The sequence below is a fragment of the Euleptes europaea genome, chromosome 19, assembly GCF_029931775.1.
Source record: "Euleptes europaea isolate rEulEur1 chromosome 19, rEulEur1.hap1, whole genome shotgun sequence".
NCBI classification, from domain to species: Eukaryota; Metazoa; Chordata; class Lepidosauria; order Squamata; family Sphaerodactylidae; genus Euleptes; species Euleptes europaea.
In genome coordinates, this window is record NC_079330.1 from 37,355,498 (window position 1) to 37,375,751 (window position 20,254).

At 47.4% G+C, this 20,254-nt stretch overlaps 1 protein-coding gene across 1 annotated transcript in view; it reads right to left on the reverse strand.

The window, feature by feature from the left end:
- Nucleotides 1-19,366, reverse strand: part of CCDC92B (coiled-coil domain containing 92B) — a 49,980-nt gene extending 30,614 nt beyond the window's left edge. Inside the window, exon 1 of the mRNA XM_056865412.1 lies at nt 19,217-19,366. Within this exon, the coding sequence (XP_056721390.1) occupies nt 19,217-19,346 (130 nt within the window). The 5' untranslated portion in view covers nt 19,347-19,366. The remainder of the gene's footprint in view (nt 1-19,216) is intronic.
- Between the last annotated feature and the right edge of the window lie 888 nt (nt 19,367-20,254).

The window sequence follows — 20,254 nt, forward strand, 5'->3', positions numbered from 1 at the left end:
AGAGTTCTCTGTTCTTTTGTGTGCTGATATTTTGCAGCGGGGGGGGGAGGGGCTTGGCTCAGTAGCAGAGCACCTGACTTCCGTGTAGGGACATGCCAGGCTCAGTCCCCGTCTTCTCTAGCAAAAAGGTCTTGGGGGGGAGGCAGTGTGCAGAAAGAGTTTTCTATGGCAGAGACCTCTGCAGAGCTGCTGCCAAGCAGAGGAAGCAAATACCGGATCAGTCTACGGTAGATTCCCACGTTCACCTACCGCTCTTGGGGTTATTAGTAGATTTTAAAAAATTATATACCTCTTTTGATTTCTACCAAGAAGCATTTGAATTAGACAGCTTTTATTTCTTGTTTTTAAAAAATCAACATGGTGATTATTTTCCATGTGCTCACTTCCTTCTGACCAAAAATGGCAACCCGTTCACCTCCCAGTCCCCGTGGCTGGGATTCCCACCCGGAAAGCCACTGGTGGGGCAGGAGCTGTCTTCCGCTTAAGCAGAGCTGAGTGGTGCTTGGAGGCTAATAATAATGTGTTATCAAGTTTGTTGCCACCGTCCCATCATTAGGACAGCCTCCTCCATTTACGATCTATTCCATTGGCACAATTTTGTCATGGAAAAAAACAAAGGCTTCATTTGGAATGGCTATAAAAAGAAACCGTAGGTGGCAAAAACTCATGAAGCCTGGGGAGAAAAATAACCCAGTAGCATTCTCCCCTCCCCCCATCTCCTGAAAGCCGCTGTTCAGGTATCTCACCAGGATCAGAGGAGCATGCCCATTGTCTTAGGTGCTGTGAAACACAGGCAGGATGTGTTTGTGGGCTTCCTGGTTGGCCACTGTGTGAACAGACTGCTGGACTTGATGGGCCTGAGTCTAATCCAGCAGGGCTCTTCTTTTGTTCTAACCTAGGTCTCCTAGATCCTAGTCTGATACCCTAACAACTACTCCACGCTGGCTTCACAGCTTGTTTTTCCTTTGGAGGGACATTTTTCAAATGGAAAGGGAAACAAACTCCCTGTAGCTGCCTGTTATCCAGATGATGGCTAGAGCCAGGATGCTCTTCTGAGGAGGGGGGGGGGCTTTTAGATGACAAATTATAATGTTGTTTTATTTAGGAATGCATTTAAGATTACAGCTGTTGTCATTCCCTATTTGACCTTTATTTGTTCCTCTACTGCTCTTTGTAAGTTATTGCTGCCTTTACATGCTTTTTGTCAATGTTAACCCCCCATACAGAATGGGAAGATGGGGGGAAAGAGTTAAGGAAATAATGTGTTAAACAGCTCCTAGATATGCATTATCCTTCTGAAGGAAACAGAAGGAAATGGTGGCAGTTGCAGTACAGGTGGGTGGGTGGTGGTGGTTGGCCGGGGGTTAATTTTTTTATTGAACAGATGAAACAATGATGTCAGACAACTGGCAGCCTGCGCTTAGTACCCGGGTGACCCTGATCTCATTAATCTCCAAGAAAAGTGGGGTTTTGCTTGGGATGGACACATGAACACATGAAGCTGCCCTATATCACACCATACCACTGGCCCATTCAAGTCAGTATTGTCTACTTAGACTGGCAGCAGCACTCCGGGGTCTCAGGTGAAGGTCTTTCACATCACCTACAGCCAGATCCTTTAACTGGAGAGGCTGGCGATTGAATCTGGGACAGATGCTCTGCCACTGACACATGGCCCAATTTTCCGTTCCTTTATCCCTTAGGCGCTCCTGGCCCCGGCGGGGGCCAGGATCACCTTCCCCACCATCCCCCCCACTCTCCCAGGCGCTCCTGGCCCCAATGGGAGCCAGGCTCACCTTCCACGCCCCCCCTCTCCCGGGCCCTCCTGGCCCCGGCGGGGACCAGGATCACCTTCCCCGCCATCTCCCCCCTCTCCCCCAGGCATGGCAGTAGACCTGGCATCCCAACAGGGACTTTCTCCTCTCCCACCCCCCACGGAGATCAGGTCTACTCATTGGTTTCTATGCCCATAGAAACCAATGGGTAGACCTGGCCTCTGTGGGAGGGGGTGTCTCAGTCGGGAGGCCAGGTCTACTGCCATGCAAACCAATGGGTAGACCTGGCCTCCGTGGCGGGGGGAACCCGTCTCTGCCTGGAGGCCAGGTCTACCCATTGGTTTGCATGGCAGTAGACCTGGCCTCCTGACTGAGACTCCCATGGAAGAAACCAATGGGTAGACCTGGCCTCCGTGGTGGTGGTGGTGGTGGCGGGGGAAGCTTCCCAACTGGGACTCCCCCCCCCCCCCCATGGAGGCCACCCATCTTCGGCCCCACCAAGAGACATTGATGTTAGATCTGGCCCTTCTCACAAATGAGTTCGACACCCCTGCCTTAGAAGCTCCTTGATCCATTGATCTTGAGCAGCATATATCTAATGTTTGAGGGATATAAGGACTGAAACAAATCTTGCCACTGACAATGTAGCCTTGGGATCCCTGTCACTTAATAATAAAGGCATTATGTCAGACACAGAGGCATTAGATTTATATGTTAAAAGGGGAGAGTTATAATGTGATCTAAGTTCCTCATAAAAGCGGCATTCCAAGAGGGCATGTGTAAGCTCTGTGTTCGTTGGCAAATCCATAAACAGACTCCATAGGCAGGAAATCCTAAGAAAGCTGGTTTATTTGGAAATATATAACAAGTTGCAGAAGCCAGAAAACTAGAAGGACTCTAATGGGGGTGCAGTCTACAGAGGATTGTATATAGAGAACAAATGCTACAAAGTCAGGCCACCTCTGGTTGCTAGGGCAACCCTTCAGTTCCCACAGAAGTTAGACAACACATACAACTCTCAAAACACTAGCATGACAGCATAACAGTTGTGACCTTGGATTAGCACCTGGCCAAACCACAGTACTCCGTTCTCAGTCCGGTCCTGACATTCTGCCCCCCTTAAGACCTCCCTTTCCCCGCCTGTACCGGAGCGGGCTTGTCAGGGTAGGACGCATGGTAACGACGCACAAGTCGAGGGGCGGAGACATCCCGGCTATTCACCCATTCATCATAAGCAGAACCAAAGTGTTTCCAACGAACTAGGTATTGAAGTGTCCCGTGATGAAAACGCAAATCCAGAATCTTGGACACTTCGAAGTGTTCTCTCCCCCCCCCCACCATCTGCGGTACCTCGAGAGGAGGTTCAGGATGCTACTCTGATGAGGGTACATATTGCTTTAGAAGACTGACATGAAATACTGGGTGGACTCTCCTTAGTGACTTAGGCAAGGAGAGTTCTACTGTGACAGCATTTATGATTCTTGATATAGGAAACGGTCCTATATATTTGGCGCTGAGTTTCCTGCATGGACGCAGGGACCGTAAGTTTTTGGTGGACAAGTAGACTAGGTCCCCCACCTTGCTTACCCAACCCGGCAACCGGTGTTTGTCTGCCTGAGCCTTGTACGCACGTTTGGCTCGTTCCAAATTTTTTTTACCAGCCACAGTCAGGTTGTCTGTACAGTATCCACCCACTCCGCTACTTCAGCACCCCCCTCCTCGTTGGAGACATCCACATGGGCAACGGGTTTGAATTCCCTCCCGTACACAATGTGAAAGGGACTGAACCCTGTGGACTGATGCACAGAATTGTTGTAAGCATACTCAGCAAAAGGAAACAGGTCTACCCAATCATCTTGATGATAGTTAACATAGCATCGCAAATAACATTCCAAAACCGCATTCACCTGTTCCGTTTGTCCATCCTTCTGGGAGTGAAAGGCACTTGACAACCCTTGTTCTACCCCCACCAACTTGAGAAAAGCTCTCCAGAACTTAGCCACGAAACTAGTCCCGCGGTCGCTGAGCACCTTACGCGGAAACGAATGATGTTTAAAGACATGTGACACGAAAAGTCGGGCCAGTTTCGGGGAGGAGGGTACACCTGTACAGATGTACCTGTTTAGAAAACAGGTCCGTGATCACCCAACTGGGAGGGAGGTCTGTTATAACGTCCATGGCGATTACTTCCCATGGCCCTGCGGGGGTTTCCAAGGGTTGGAGAACTCCAGGCGGCTTCCCTGGAACATGTTTGGCAGTGGCACAGATGGGGGAACTGCGGATAAAAGAGTCCACGTGAAGCATCCCCGCCCACCAAAACTGATGGCGCAGTAAATGCAACATCTTTACAAACCCAAAATGGCCCGCTGTTTTAGCTCCATGCACGAGACCCAATACCTCCCCCCTCAACATTCCAGGCACATACAATTTATCATTTTTGCACCATAAGTCCACTTGCTTGACAAGACCAGTAGGGAAAACGTTTGAGGACTGTTCTGACTGGTAACCCCGAATAAGCATGTCTTTGAAAGAGTCAGGTAATCCTTCCAGCCTCCATTCGTCGGATCTTCCAGAAGCTGGGCTCTGTGGAGACCGGGCACGCCTGGGCTCCTCCGCTGGTGTAGGCGATGTGTGGGGGGCAGCTGGAGGCTCTCCGGGCACCGCTGCTGGGGGAAGCAGTGGGACAGAGGGTTCGTTCGGAGGTTGCTCCTCTGCAACCTGTGGGGACGCCTGTGTGTGCTTCCGGGTCTGAGCCCGGGTTTGGACTGTTAAAATAGGGGGTGAGACCCCTTTGGGCGGGAGTGAAGAGGGACTCTGTAGGGCGATCAACTTTATTTGGATACTGGGGTAGGCGAGACAGAGCACCTGCCAGTAGGTTCTGCTTCCCTGGAACATGTTTAAGCAAGAACCGAAACTTGGAAAAGAAGTCCGCCCATCGTACCTGTTTTGCGGAGACTTTGCGGGCACCGGTCAGGGCTTCAAGGTTCTTGTGATCACTCTAGACTTCGAAAGGGCAGTCAGACCCTTCCAAAAACTGTCTCCACACCGTGAGAGCGTGTTTCACGGTCGCAGCCTCTTTTTCCCAAATTGGCCAATTTAGTTGAGCCTGGGCAAACTTCTTGGAGAAATAGGCACATGGGTGTAATTGATTATCCTCTCCTCATTGCAGCAAGGTGCCTCCCATGGCAACTTCAGAAGCATCCACCTGCACTACAAATGGTTGGCTGCAATCAGGGTGTTTCAAAATGGGTTCGAAGGTGAACGGGCACTTAAGAGTCTCAAAAGCGGTTTGGCATTGGGGGGTCCATTCTACCCGGGCGGACGGTTGCATGGCCGCATCTCCCTTCCCCTTGGTTTTGAGTAGGTCCGTGATAGGCAGTGCAATTTGAACAAAGTTGGGGAGGAACCCTCTACAAAAATTGGCAAACCCGAGGAATCTTTGAACTTGCTTACGAGTTGCAGGCGGTTCCCAGTCTTTTACTGCTTGTACCTTTTCAGGGTCCATGGTTAACCCTCGGTGGGAAATTACATAGCCAAGGAAAGTCAATTGGTCTTGGTGGAACTCGCATTTCGACACTTTGGCATAGAGTTGATTTGCTCTAATGCACTGCAAAACCTCCTGGACAAGGACAACGTGTTCTTCGCGGGATTTGGAATAGATCAAGATGTCATCTAGATAACCCCTCCTTAAACAGCAAGTCATGCAGGATTTCGTTAATCAGCTGCATGAAGACCCCCAGGGCGCCTTTCAACCCGAAGGGCATCACTAGGTACTCAAACATCCCAAAACAACTAGAAAAGGCAGTCAGTGGCTCAGCCCCCTCTCGAATTCTCACTCGATAATAGGCTTCAACCAAGTCTAGTTTGTTGAAAATGTGTCCCTCCTTTAGCTGGCTCAATAAATCAGAGATGAGAGGGATGGGGTAGGCATTTGTGAGGGTGACTGCATTGAGTCTGCGAAAGTCAATACAGAGCCGCAAATCACCCGTCGTTTTGCGCACAAAGAAAGCAGGAGCAGAATAGGGTGCGGTGGACGGCCGAATGAAACCTCGAGCAAGATTTTTGTCCAGAAACTCTCTGAGTACCGTCTTCTCTTTCGGGCTCATTGGATAGATCTTGCTTTTAGGCAACTTGCCATCCCCCACCACAATAGCACAGTCCGACCGGCGATGGGGGGGCAGAACGTCACATTCTTTCACGTTAAAAACATCTGCAAAGTCTTGATATTCAGGAGGCAGTTGGGAGGGGTTGGGAGCCGCCAAAACGAGGATAGGCGTTTTAACGGCAATTTCCCGGCGGTGACGTTTGCATTGAGGTTGGGCAAATTCGATTGTTCTGGCCGCCCAGTCAATGATGGGGCTGTGTCCTTTCAGCCAATTTGCCCCTAGTACTACGGCGTAGTGTATGCCCGGTGCTATCGTGAAGTGGATCTGCTCCCAATGATGGCCTATTCCCATGGCCACCCTGCCGGTGCGCCGATCAACTGGGCCCCCCCGAATATTACTGCCGTCCATTTGGGCAAATTGGATGGGATGAGGCAGACGTACTGCTTTTACATTGAGAGTCTTAAACGTGTCCTCACTGATCAAGGTGCGCGCACATCCCGAATCAACTAAGGCTTTAACTGGTAGTTGAGGACCTCCTTTGGGATGCTGCAAAATTACATCTAGGAAAACAGTGTCCTCCACATCACTCACCATCTGCGGATCAGCGGGCCAGATGGGAGTCAAAGTCTGCGGTGTCGCTCCGTCACCCACAGACACGCCTCGTTTTTTGGCTGCTCCTGAGTCTTTGGTGCATCTAAGTTTAATGCAAGGGAAGTCCACTTCTCCTCGCCCTCGGATGACGACTAATTATCTTCGCCTTTGATGGCTGCGTCTGTAATCTGGGACCCCGATGGGTCAGCATTTGTAATCCGGTATCCCGATGGGTTGGCATTTGTAATCCGGGACCCCAATGGGTCAGGGATTGGGGCTTTCTCCGGGGGTTCTTCCACATGGAGAATGAATGCAGGAGGAACCGCTCGACCTGAGTAGGTGGGTCGGCTCCCCGGTGTGCTTCTGCGTCGATTGCCACGTCCCCGCGGTGTGCTCTCGCAGCAAAGTGACCTATGGCACGAGACAGGCTCCTCTCTGAAAACGTTCTGCCCTCTGGTCTCCGTGGTGGCTGAGTGGGTACCCTGGTTAAAGCGCGACTTTGTTTCTGCCCCCCTTCCTTCGCCCTGCGCTGCATCAGGGAAAGGGATTGTCGGCGGCTTTCCACCTCCTCCGCCAACATAATCCACTCTTTGAGATTCGGGGGGTCTCGCTGCATATACGCCCAAGTACAGGGTGTCGGGGTACAGTCCCTCCCGAAAACATTGTAGTTGGGTAGCTTCACTCCAATCTGCCATTTTGCTCGCGAGTCATTGAAATTCGCTAGCATACTCTCGCCCCTTGGCTTTAGCTTTCTCCCCCCTGAATGGGTCATCAAAGCACCTCCGCAGAGCCCGCATGAAGTCATTCAAACTTCGTATGGATCGAGCCCGGAGATCAAACTGTTGAATCACCCACTCTGCTGCAGAGCCTTCCAGGAGGGACGAAACGAACCAAACCCGACTGTCCTCCGTGGGAAATGTATGGCCCTGTTCTCTCATGAAACTATCCACTTGATGCAAGAAGTAGGGCAGATTTTCAGCAGTGCCATTAAAAGTCACTCTCAAGTCTCTGTGCAGGGCAAGATGCCGAGGCAGGGGCTGTGGCCACAGCTGCATGGGTACCCCTGTTAGCGCAGGTAACGGCCCCCCGCCTCCAGGCGGTGGTACTACTGGTTGTCCCGGCACCGCGGGCGGGGGCACCACTGGTGGAACAGGTGGTGGGGTACCACTGCCGGCTGTGGCAGTGGCACTGCAGGTGGCGGTACTCCTGGCGGCGCCGGCTGAGGGGTTCCAGGCACTCCTGGGGTCAGTTGAGCGGGCACCGTAACAAGGTTGCGCGGGTAAAGGAGCGGGGAGGTGCCGAGTCTGTTGCCACTGTCCAAACTTGCGACACAACACATACATTTGATCTTGCAGTTGGGCCATTCGCTCTTTGAGATCCCGATTCTGAATCCGCAAACATTGGACCTCGTTTCCTGCACCACCGGCCCGCCACCCATGGGAAACGCCTATGTTGGTATTCCAGTCTTCGATCTCATCGTCGTCCGAGTCTTCCCCTTGCGGGTATTCTCGGATGTCCGGCACGAGGTCGTAACAGAGAGTAGCCCTCTGTTGACGAACGGTCTCTCTCAGGAGGGCACGAAACGGGGAAAACGAAAGAAACAACCACTTGTCCCCCCCCCACCGACCCTGGTCCTTGCAAGGGGACAGTTCCCTTGGCTGTTGCTCCAGTCGCTGCCGCCCGAGCTGCTTCCGCCTGCGGGGCAGCGTCCTCCTGGGCGGCCTTGGCTAGAGCCGCCTCGGTCTCGGTGGCTCGAGCCGCCGCCACGTCTGTTAGCAGTGTCTCTGCTGCTTGATGCAATAACAACCGTAGCTCCTCGCGATTCGCCAACAGCGGTAGGACCTGAGGCGCCAGGTCTGCGGACGCCGGTCCAAACTCCTTCTCCAGGACCTGTTGGACGTCCTCCACCGTAGCCGTTGCCGGCGGTAGATCCATAAGACTCAGGACGGCCTTGGCGGCGGCATTCTCGGCGTCCTGCTGGATACGGTCACTGACCGTGACCCCCTTCGCCATCAGGGATTGAGGTGCGGACTGCTGGGCACACATACTAGTCCCACCCAACAGGACCTCCAAATCCCCTGTCTGGGCGACCAACTGGGTCAGCAGAGTTGCGTCTTCCTGCGCCAACCGGGCCTCCTCCCCTAGAGTCGCGAGCTACCGGGCCTCCTCCCGGGCGCGTTGCGCTGCCTGCCGCAACCCCACAGACTCCTTTCTGGACAACACAAGCCACTGCGCCGCCACCAGTCCCGCCAACCGATGAGCCTCCTGATGTGTGCGGCGCGCTTCCTACAGAAGCTCCCGCTGGAGGTTCCGCGACGGTCCTTCCCCGGCTCCCACCAGGGTACCACCGAAGTAAAAGTGAATTTAGATTAGAGTCCTAATGTAAGCTCTGTGCTCGTTGGCAAATCCATAAACAGACTCCATAGGCAGGAAATCCTAAGAAAGCTGGTTTATTTGGAAATATATAACAAGTTGCAGAAGCCAGAAAACTAGGACTCTAATGGGGGTGCAGTCTACAGAGGATCGTATATAGAGAACAAATGCTACAAAGTCAGGCCACCTCTGGTTGCTAGGGCAACCCTTCAGTTCCCACAGAAGTTAGACAACACATACAACTCTCAAAACACTAGCATGACAGCATAATAGTTGTGACCTTGGATTAGCACCTGGCCAAACCACAGTACTCCGTTCTCAGGCCGGTCCGGTCCTGACAGCATGAGCTAATGAATCGATACAGCCAGGAGAGCAAGGACAGGTCCTGTCTGGGTATGGTATATTCAAAATCCTGCCCTGCATAACCATAGAGGGGTTAGCATTCAGTCTAGCTAAACAAAAGGCTCTAGAAAGACGAGGAGTTGTGAAATAATAAGTATAAGCAGGCAAACCATGTGGTGGTGGTATTTTGAAGAACTGGGATGAACAAACATGGCGAGCACGAAAAGTAGTGCTGTTATAATCAAGCTCTTTAATGCACTTTTTAATTTTGGTGAAAGCTTCAGTTTTTCCAAGATCTAATAACATATCCTGCAAGAAGCCCAACAATGACAATATCTCATCTAAGATTTTTTGCCATGAGGATTTAAAAGGGTCGTGCTTCAGGGAAGCTAGGAGCCCCTCAGTGCTAAAGTACAGCTTAAGTTGTAGCTTAAAGGCAGCCAACCATGCCCTAGCTTCGAGCGACATGTGGCCAAACTCGGAGCGAACGGTATTGCCAGCAACACATCAAGAGGAATTTAAGAGTTTTCGTAAAAAATGAAGCAATGGATGATCTATAGATTCATTTACAACAGTTATCCAAATGGCAACACCAAAAAGAACAATTGGAATAATTTTTAGATTGAAAACCTGAATAGCCCCTGGAATATATTTGCCACCTTTGGTATGGAAAAAGTTGACAATAGCACCAACCCCAGGTTTAATTTTGTTGGACACTGCTTTTTGATGGGCATTCCAATTTAGGTTATGGGAAAAAAGAATGCCAAGATAAACAAACTCCTTCACTTGGTCAACCTCAAAGCCGTCTAATATCCAGAGGCATTTTTCTCCTCTTAGAGAAGATCATAATCTTAGATTTGTGATGGTTTATTTTAAGATCTTCCCTAGAGCAGTACTCAGAAAAGGTTTGTAAGGATCTTTTCAAACCAATTCTTCTGCGGGACAGGAGAACTGCATCGTTGGCACAGAGTAGAATTGGGATGCTACGACATGCAAGCTTTGGGTGATGACAAGACTCTGAGAAATTGGTTGCCATATAGTTCAGATATAGATTAAAACAAGAGAGGAGCAAGGAGACAAACTTGGCCCAATTTTCAGGTTTTTTTAAATTGTAGAGATGTTTGAGGATCCCCAATTCATACCTCTCCTGATTCTTTCTCCAAATCTGGAGAATATGAAATGTTAATGGAGAATGAGTTTGATTTTGATATCTATTTGTTACACACCAGGTTCTTTGTTGTTGTTTCCAAATCAGTTGAAATGCAGTCTGCTGAGTCGTGTTTCCCCCGTTCCCTCAGGTACGAATGGGCTGTTTAGGTTTCTCTATGGTTTGGATTTCCCTCCTTACAGTAAACACAGGAGCAGGAATGTTAATCTCTCCTTTGGAAATCAGCGAGGCTTTAATTCGAGGCGGTCATCCTTCATCCAACCCGAGAGGCTCTTCCATGGGAGGAAGGCTTCCAATTTTGCTTCATGGAGTGACGGGATGCACGCCTCCCCCCCTCCGAGACTGAAAGTTTATGCGGCATTCTTTCTCCTTTCTCTTTTTTAAAAAAATTCAAAAATTCTTTTAAGAAATCAACCCACTTAGCAGCAATTGCTTTTTGTACTGTCTCATACTTCCTCACTGGCAATATCTCAAGTGAACTTTTATTTCTCAGAGAGGCCCCAAAGGTTTTAAATGGATCAACACGACCTGACTAGTTTTAAACAGCAATTATAGCTACCATAGGTGGCTCTCTTTTCTGTTTCAAAGAGTATTTTCATTGTAGAATGACAACTTGACAAACTCTGTGTTTCAAAGGATGGTTATGAATGAACACCACTGGTCACCTGCCACTATAGGATCATAAGAGAGACTATATAATTGCATACTTGGCTGTCACAGTAAACTGTGTTAAAAATAAAAATATTTTACTACTGAAACTATAATTTACGCCAGACAATAATCCATGGTCCATTTTAATTTAAAAATCCTATCATACATTAAAAGATTCTGAGCTCCTGAGGGAAGGCAAACTAAATATAATAACATGGATAGCACACTTGAAGGTCTCTTAGCAACACTGTGGTGTCGGGCTCAACCGGGACTGTGAAACTTTTAAATTCCCACCAGCTCTCTGTGGAAGGAGAGCAAACATTCACCAGGCCAGTGATGGTGGGAAGTGTCATCAAGCTGCAGTCAATTTATGGCAATCCCATAGGGTTATCAAGGCAAGAGACAAACAGAGGTGGTTTGCCATTGCCTACCACTGTGTAGCAACCCTGGACTTCCTTGGAAGTTTCCCTTCCAAATGCTAACCAGGACCGGCCCTGCTTAGCTTTGTGAGGTCTGATGAAATCGGGCTAGCTTGGGTCATCCAAGCCAGGGCTTAGCAGGCCAGTACCTTTATTTGAGAGTGCAAGCATCTTGGGCTTATTATTAAAACCACATAGGCCTTCCCTGGGAGCTATCCTGGGTGCTGCATGCTACTCAAAGCCTGATTTCCATTACAAGACAGTAACAGATGGCTTTTCTAGGTCCTGAGAAATTATACTATGTAAAACCATGTTGTAGTGATGAAGAGCGGCTAACTCTAATCTGGAGAACCAGGTTTGATTCCCCACTCCTCCTCCAAGTGAACCCTGCTGGGTGACCTTGGGCCAGTCACAGTTCTCTCCAAACTCTCTCAGCCCACGCAGAGGCAGGCAATGTCAAGCAACCTCTGAGTGTCTCTTACCATGAAAATCCTATGGGGTCACCATAAGTCAGGGGTGTCCAAACTTTTTTCAAAGAGAGCCAGATTTTATGAAGTGAACATGCGTGAGGGCCGACCATTTTGCCAGACATTTTTAATTAAATGCAAATTAACTATTTTATGCAAAGTTTATTGCAAACGGCATACTTATTATGCCCATAACCACAGACTGCACCACAAAAACCATGGCTACATTCCTTCCTTTCCCCAAAGCTCCTTTAAGCTCACCGGATGCCCCCCAGCTTCTAAATCTCCAAACTTCCTTCTGTAGGGAGGGAGCAGGAACTCTTCCTCCCCCGTCCCCCGCTCATGTGCCCCTCTGGGACTGTCAACTCTCTCCCTTCAACCATGCCGGGGGTATTCTGTCCTCCCTTCATCTGAGCCAGGAAATAAACTGGTTTTCATTCTCATGGAGTCCAAGATTCAAACACTCTGACATCTCCCGTGCAGGGAGGAATGTGGAGTTTTTCTCCCCATGAGAGCCAGTGTGGTGTAGTGGTTAAGAGCGGTGGTTTGGAGCGGTGGGGTCTGATCTGGAGAACTGGGTCTGATTCCCCCACTCCTCCACATGAGCGGTGGAGGCATCTGGTGAGCTGGATTTGTTTCTCCTGCTCCTACACACGAAGCCAGCTGGGTGACCTTGGGCTAGTCACAGCTCTCTTAGCCTTACCTACCTCACAGGGTATCTGTTGTGGGGAGGGGAAGGGGAGGGCGATTGTAAGCCACCCTTAAGTGGTAGAGAAAGTGGGTATATAAAAACCAACTCTTCTCTTCTTTTTTCCTTCTGACCTCTTTGCTCTCTGCTCGGGGCTTTGACCTCCGGAATGAACACGGGTGTCCTCTGCAGACTCGGCCCCGTCTGAACGCGCCTCCTTTACAAACACGATACATGCCAGGAGTCATTTATTTCCCCCACCCCATCCCTTCTTTCGAAGCAGCCACTTGCCTTGGAGAGAACCTGCTGGGGGTCTGACTCCAAACACTCTCCGCCCCCAAATCCAGCCCCCTCTTCCCCCTGCCTTTCCTTGACTCACAATCCCCACCACTCAAGACCCAGCCAGTGTCTCCTTTCCTCCCTCCCACCCACCCTGCAAATCTGGATCCCTCGCAAGGCCTCCGCAATGCAGGGAAGGGGCTGCATCTCCCCCCCCCATACCTCTGCAGAGAGGAAGGAGGAGAGCCAGACGGAGCAGCCCCCCCACTCCCAGGCTTTTCGGTGCTTGTGTGTGTGTTGGGGGGTGTCTTTCCTCTACCGGATTGGGGCCAGCCTCTGATCTCCCTTGCATTTCCCTTCCCCGCCCCCCACCACCACCTTTCCCACCCTCGAGTCCCCCCCAACCCATCCTCAGGATCCCCCTTGACCCACTCGGGAGGAGCTGCTGCTGCTTTTCCATGCGTCAGAACAACAAAGGCCGTGTCCCCATGCGCGGGCTCTGGGTAAGAAGGAAGTGGCCTCTATAGGGTTTCAGACTCGCTGGCCTTCATTTCGGGGGGTGGGGCTGAGACAGCCAATCGAGGCGACCCTCCACCCAAGCGTCGCCCCCTCAGTCGGGGATGCAAAGCACAGGCACAGCCCCCACGCGCCTCCTTTTCTCTCTCTGCAAAACAGGCTGGGGGGCCGTATCAAACCGGCCCAGGGGCCGCAATTGGCCCCCGGGCCGGACTTTGGACATGACTGCCATAAGTCAACTGAGACTTGACAGCACACACACAGAGAACCTACTGCCCCTGCGGGACTACATGTCTTTCCTGGCAGCTCTCCACGGTCTTGGAAAGGCTCCTTTACCAGCTACCTAGAACCTACTTTCTGCGTGGGACAATGACTTGCAACTTTCTTGGGCATTCTCCTAAAATACCATCCTGCTACCCTACTCGTTGAAAAGGTGCATGCATGTGTGCTGTTTCAGGAACTGTCCTAGACCTTCAGAGCGTCACCCTACCTGCTTGTTGGAGTCTGTTCCCCAGTCAGTGCTACACAACTCCTGATCAAAGTCAACCCCCACCCAAGCCTGGTTCAGTGCCTCACAGACTCATTCTCTGGCCTAAGCAATGCAATTGTGGACATATCAACTAGTGTCCCAGAATATTTACTTCCTGTTTTTGCTTCCTGGTCTGGAATTGGAGTCACTGGGGAGCCCAGTGTCTTGAGTAACCCACAAAAATATTGCTCACACTTCCTGAATTCACCCCTCCAAACTTACGTGTCCTTCTTCCCTGCACCCATCAACAAAATCTGTTCCACAAGTGCATACAGAGCTCCATGCCCATCATTTGTTGCTGCATTGAAGAATCTGTGGATTAGAGTAAGAATCTCACACTGGCCATAGGCGAGACCATCGGAGAGGAGAATGGTCTTATACTTTCCTAAAGCCACACAGATCATGAGAAAGAAGCAACAGTTTTTTTTTTAATTCCCTCCTTCACAAAGCACATGGGGATCATGGAGCAATGAGGGTGCGGACACCCTCACAAATGAAATGTGGATCGTTGGGGGTCCACTGCCAGGGGCCATCTAATGGGCTCCTGTCATGGTTTGGTGGAGAAAGTCACCACCTACCATCAGGGCCCCCATCTTCCCTGGGGCATATCCACATGTCACCCTCCACACACACACACAAGTGGAGGACCATTCCATAGTTTGACACCCTTGCATTCCAAAACAAACCAGCTGCTATTTCCCACATGCTTTTTTAACCAGCCTATTTCTGGAATTTCCCTTTTTGTTTTCAGTTGCTGGCTGCTTTCTTTTTAATAGCAGTTAGTAAATTTAATGCTAGCTCTCTGTCTCTTTCAAATACAATTCTGCAGTTGAGCTGGAAGTACACTTAATCCTCCTCCCCACGCTGATACAAACGAGATCAGTTAGCAGCAGCGAAGACAGAGGCGAGACTGAGGACTGCAGAATAATCCTCTTTGGATGGGCAAAGTACAGAGGCAGGATTTTAACAGGAGCCTCTCCACCCCCACATCCATTCCCTCCTACGATCTTGGATCTGGCACAGGATTGTCAGATTAATAAAATGCTCACAGGCATTCTTTGTTTTCATCCTGGCTGAGATGGTGGTGTGTGTGCGCGCACGCTCGATTCTCTCTCTCTCTCTCTCTCTCTCACTCACTCACAGAATATTTTTAAGTGGATTGCATTCAAGTCAAAGGGTCCCACCATCTTGATTATATAACTGCATCAACATGCTTTAAAAACAAAATTGCTCTTTCACCTCGCCTTGTTTGAATTACCAGCCAGAAAGGAGATCTGGGATGAGAAAACATATACCTAAAGAATCCCGGCAGATGCTCCTCCAATCATTCTTTCAAATTCTTCAGGAAGGCAAGTTCTACAATTCCCACCCCCCACCCACACACAGCCAATCTGTTTTAGGTTTTTTGCTGGCCAAATATTTAGAGCTTGTGAGTGTTCTCTAATGCCCAGCCTACATCTATCCCCTGTATAATGGAATACAGTGATCCCCAGAGCAATGCCCGTGGGTGCCACAGTGCCCTCAATGTGTTTACTGGTATTCCTGCCCTCCTTCCCCAAAGCAAACAGCTGATCTTGCCCTTCCTCCATCTCACTGGAATAGAAGGAGCTCCAGAAAGAACCACAAAAGAAAAAAAATGATAAGAAGCCGCTTTTAAAAGATACGGCCTGGGTGTCAATAGCAGAAGCTAGAAGTAATTCTAAGACAAAAGGGGTAGCAGTCTTGATTCACAAGAAATATAAAGCTGTGGAAGTAGAAAAAATAGTAGATAGGGACAGTATATACTTATTAGTTAAATTTAAATTGGAAATTTAAATGGTATACAATAGTAAATATTTACGCCCCGAATAAAGGACAAAAGAAGTTTTACATAGAATTTTTAAAAAAACCAAATAATTTTCAGAAGGGGAAATTATTATAGCAGGAGATCTTAATATCAATATTACAAAAGATAAAACAATAAATTTGGGAGAATGGGGTCTGAAAGAAGCACATGAACTTATGGGCTTACAACCCAAACCCACTCACATATCTAGTAGACATAAAACGGCATCAAGCATAGATTACATAATCTTAGGAAAGAACAGCAATATGAATATAAAAGGAATTATAACTCACCCAATTTTGATATCTGACCATGCCCCAATAAGTATTGAAATAGCGATAAACCAAGAACAAAAAAAAAGTCACTGGAGGTACAATAATCTAATAATGGTTAAGGAAGAGGATAGACAATATATGAAAGAGCATAAAGCTGTATTTTGAGGAAAACAGAGGATCCGTCACTACTAATACCTTATGGGATGCGGCAAAGGCAGTGATAAGGGGATATTGCATAAAAAAAAGAATAATAAAAAGAGAGTGGTATTCAAAAAGACAACTTAAAATTCAGGAGTTGGTAAGATTACAGAATAAACAAACAGATATAACCCTAATATACAGAGACAAATTACGGAACTTGAAAAACAGATAGAGGCTTTAGATCTGGCAACAATATGGAAAAGGGATGTTATGGTGAGGAATGAATACCAAAGAAATAGCATAAACTCAGCAAAAAGACTGGCTAATTATCTGAAAAATAGAAAGGAAAAACAAAGAGTCAAAAGTAAAGTAAATAACCAATCATCACAAAACCCTAAAGTAATTATGGAGGCGTTTGAGTCCTTTTATAAAAAATTATATAAGAAAAGGAACACAGTAGGTTTTGAAGAAAACATTAACTTAATATTGAAGGAGACAGAGATAGTTAAATTGGAAGAGGATATCACACTGCAAGAGATAAGAGATGTTATCAAAGACTTAAAAAAAGGCAAATCACCAGGTCTTGATGGGTTTACAAGTGAATTCTACAAGGAAATGGCAGAAATCCTAGCTCCAGAACTTCAGGAGGTGTTTAATGAAGTCTTGAAGGGCAAGAAAGCTCCAGACTCATGGAGACAAGCAGAAATTATAGTGATTTTAAAACCACAGAAAGATCCAGAAGAGGTAGGTTCATACAGACCTATAAGTCTTCTCAACCAAGACTATAAGATATTCGCAAAAATATTGGCAAATAGACTAAAGAGGGTCATCCCAAATATAATAAAAGAGGACCAGTATGGATTTGTAAAATACAGGAATATAGCACACCCTATCAGAAATATAATTAATGTCCTGCAACATGGCCAACCAAAAAAATTGGCCCTCTTAAAACTAGATGTATTCAAAGCCTTTGACACTCTGTCCCAAGAATACCCGTGGAAGGTTTTGAGCAAAAAGGGAATAGGGAATCATTATCTAAATGCAATACAAGAGTTACATAGGGATGGAACAGCTGTGGTTAAGGTTAACAATGATCACTCGAAAGTCTTTCAGATCCAGAGAGGTGTTCGTCAGGGATGCCCACTTTCGCCACTCCTATTTATCATAGCGATAGAACAGCTAGCAGAAAGGATAAGAAACAGTGCAAGGATAGAAGGCTATAAGACTAAGGAAGAAGAAATGAAAATTAATTTATTTGCTGATGATATCATGGTTATTATGACAAACCCTAAAGAAGGAATAAAAGAAATAAAGATTATATTAGAAGACTTTGAAAGGTGTTCAGGATTAAGAGTCAATATGGCTAAATCAGAAATTATATATGTCAATGTGAATAGGGATGAAAAAAAAAGAGATTACGGTAATAAAATTACAAATATAGGATTGGGAGCTAAAAAATTTAAATACTTAGGTATAATATTACAAAAGAATATTAATAGAATAGCAGAGGTCAATTATAATAATGTATGGAGAAAGATAGAGAAGGATATGAAAAGATGGAGAAATAAAAATTTAGGAATCTCCTCTAGAATTAGAAGTACTAAAATGTTCTGGGTGCCTAAGTTAACGTATCTATTTCAGACGATACCACTAGGAATTAGTACAAAAAAAATAGAACATTGGAATAGAATGATAAGAGGGTGGATATTCGATAGCAAAAAATGTAGAATTCAAAAAAGGTTGGTATATAGCCTTAGATCAGAACTGTGTTGGGGAGCCCCAGATTTGAATAGCTACTACGCCGCATTTCAATTAAAGTCATTATTAAGAGATAGAAGAAAGTGACCAGAAATGGGATAGATTTGAAAATAAAATTAACAATGACATAGGAAGATTTGGCATTTTCTCAAAAGATTTAAAATTAACTATAGGACCCAGACGCACAGCATTAGAGGTATGGAATAAATGGCAACCTTTATGGCTAGGAAGGACTTCAAGATAGGCCCCGCTAGAGACTATACGCACTGAAATGAGAGAAAGTAAATGGTGGGAAACCCTAAGGTCAAAAGGATATTATAGATTGGGAGATATGTACAGAGGAGGAACCCTAAAACCTTTACAGGAGATAGTAGAAGAGGTAGGCAAACAACACTGGCTAAAAACAACAGGCCTATATAGAAGGGTTAAAATGTTTAATGAAAAAGGGGAAATATGGTCAGAGGAACCAATGGAAGAAATATATAAAGAAATGCAAAAATCAAAACAAGGATTGGCAGGAAAAATCTACAGGAAAATGTTATCAAATAAAGACAAGACAATATCATATTTACAAAAAACTTGGTGTAAGGAAGGTCAGATATCAGAAAACACAGCAGGTAAAATTATGAAAGGTCTAGAGGAAATTAAAGTGATTAAATTCAATGAATTGGAACATAAATTTTTTACAAAATGGTACAAAACACCAGCACAATTAGCGCATATGTTCCCAGGACTAAGCTCCATGTGTTGGCACTGTAGACAATCTAAGGGATTCAGGGGTAAACAAGAGGGATCAGGCCATATTCAAGGCTATGTTATTAGCAAGCAAAGCAGTAATAGCTCTGGGTTGGAAGGATAAAAGTAAATGGACTATAGAAATCTGGCACAACTATCTGTTTGAATTTATACAGTCGGATATCGTCGAGATGATACGCCAGAAGACTTCATGGGAAGACAAGAAATCACGAGTAGATGGAAGACCTACTTAGAATGGATATCAACGGAAGGAAGAAAAGACATTCGGTGGAAGATCCAGACTTTGTGCCCGTGGCTGGGATCAAGAGACTAAAAATTATAAGGAGACGGTGTGGGGCTAGGGAGGGGGATGGGAGGGACGGAAGGGAATGAGAAAAGTACGGTACACAAACAATGTATGTAGAATAAAAAATATATACTTGAAACTTGTATAAAAAGAAACAATTAAAAAAAATATACAGTAGATGTGCAGTAGATGCCTGGATATCCTCCAGCTCTGAGGACTGATAACTGTACTAACAAGGAAAACAGAGTCTGCCACGCTGTCAGGAACTGACCTGTGCAGTGTTTCTGCAACCGAAGGATCTCCAAGTGCAGGTCATGGAGGAGGCCCATCTGCTCCTTCTTCAGGAAGGCGATGTGTCTCTGCACGCTCTGGATCTGGTGCTCCAGGGACAGAGTCTCCATAGCAGCAAAATTAACAGTCGGCACCTAGAGGGAACAGGCACTGCTTAGATGCTGCTTCCACTCCCGCAGCAGCCTGAGGAAAACTCACAGCCTGCTTTTCCCCAATGCAATCCCATCCCTTTGGCAAGGAGTTCTTGAACATTTCCTAACAGGCAAGGGGGGGGGGGAGGAGCCGTGGCTCAGCAGCAGAGGTGCCGCGTATTTCACCCTGCATGGGACAGTTGAACATGCTTGGCTTGACTGTGACAGATGCTAATCACAGGGGCTGTTTGGTTTAGCAACAAACGCCTCAAATGCTTACTGAACAGGTTTACAGTGGGGTTCTTTTGGGGTTTTTTTTGCTAAACTGCACACGTGCAGGAACCCTTTACCATAGCTAAGGATTACTTAGATGAACACTGAATGATGGGGGTTTTCCCTCAAACACAGCATTTATTGAGGACTGATTGATATGATTTGTGACTGCTTTAACTGTCTGTTGTCTGCTAAGTGGAGCAGCTGCGTAGCCAGGATGGGGAAGGGTAGAATTCCATGCGACTGCAGGAGAAGACACAAATGCAAAATGCTGGGGGGCTCTGTAGTGTACCCTTAGGAAGGAGGACACTGGAGCAGCCTGCTGAAGTTGCACAAACTAGCCGACAAACAATAGCACAGTCTGTTGAAAATTCAGCTGCCTCATCATCATCATTCCTTTATTGGCATAAAAACATTATGACTGGTCATGACTGGCAAAGAAGATGTGAGTTGCACCGGCAGGAGTTCAGTACAGAGAACCTCCCGCACAAGCAGAGGGCTGCAGATGGCGTCTCCTGCCAAACAATCTTCTGTGCTGGGAAATCCCTTTCTCTGCCTGGAGAGCCACAGTCTGGATGGCTTGACGTTCTGCCTCAGTGGAAGGCAATTTCCTG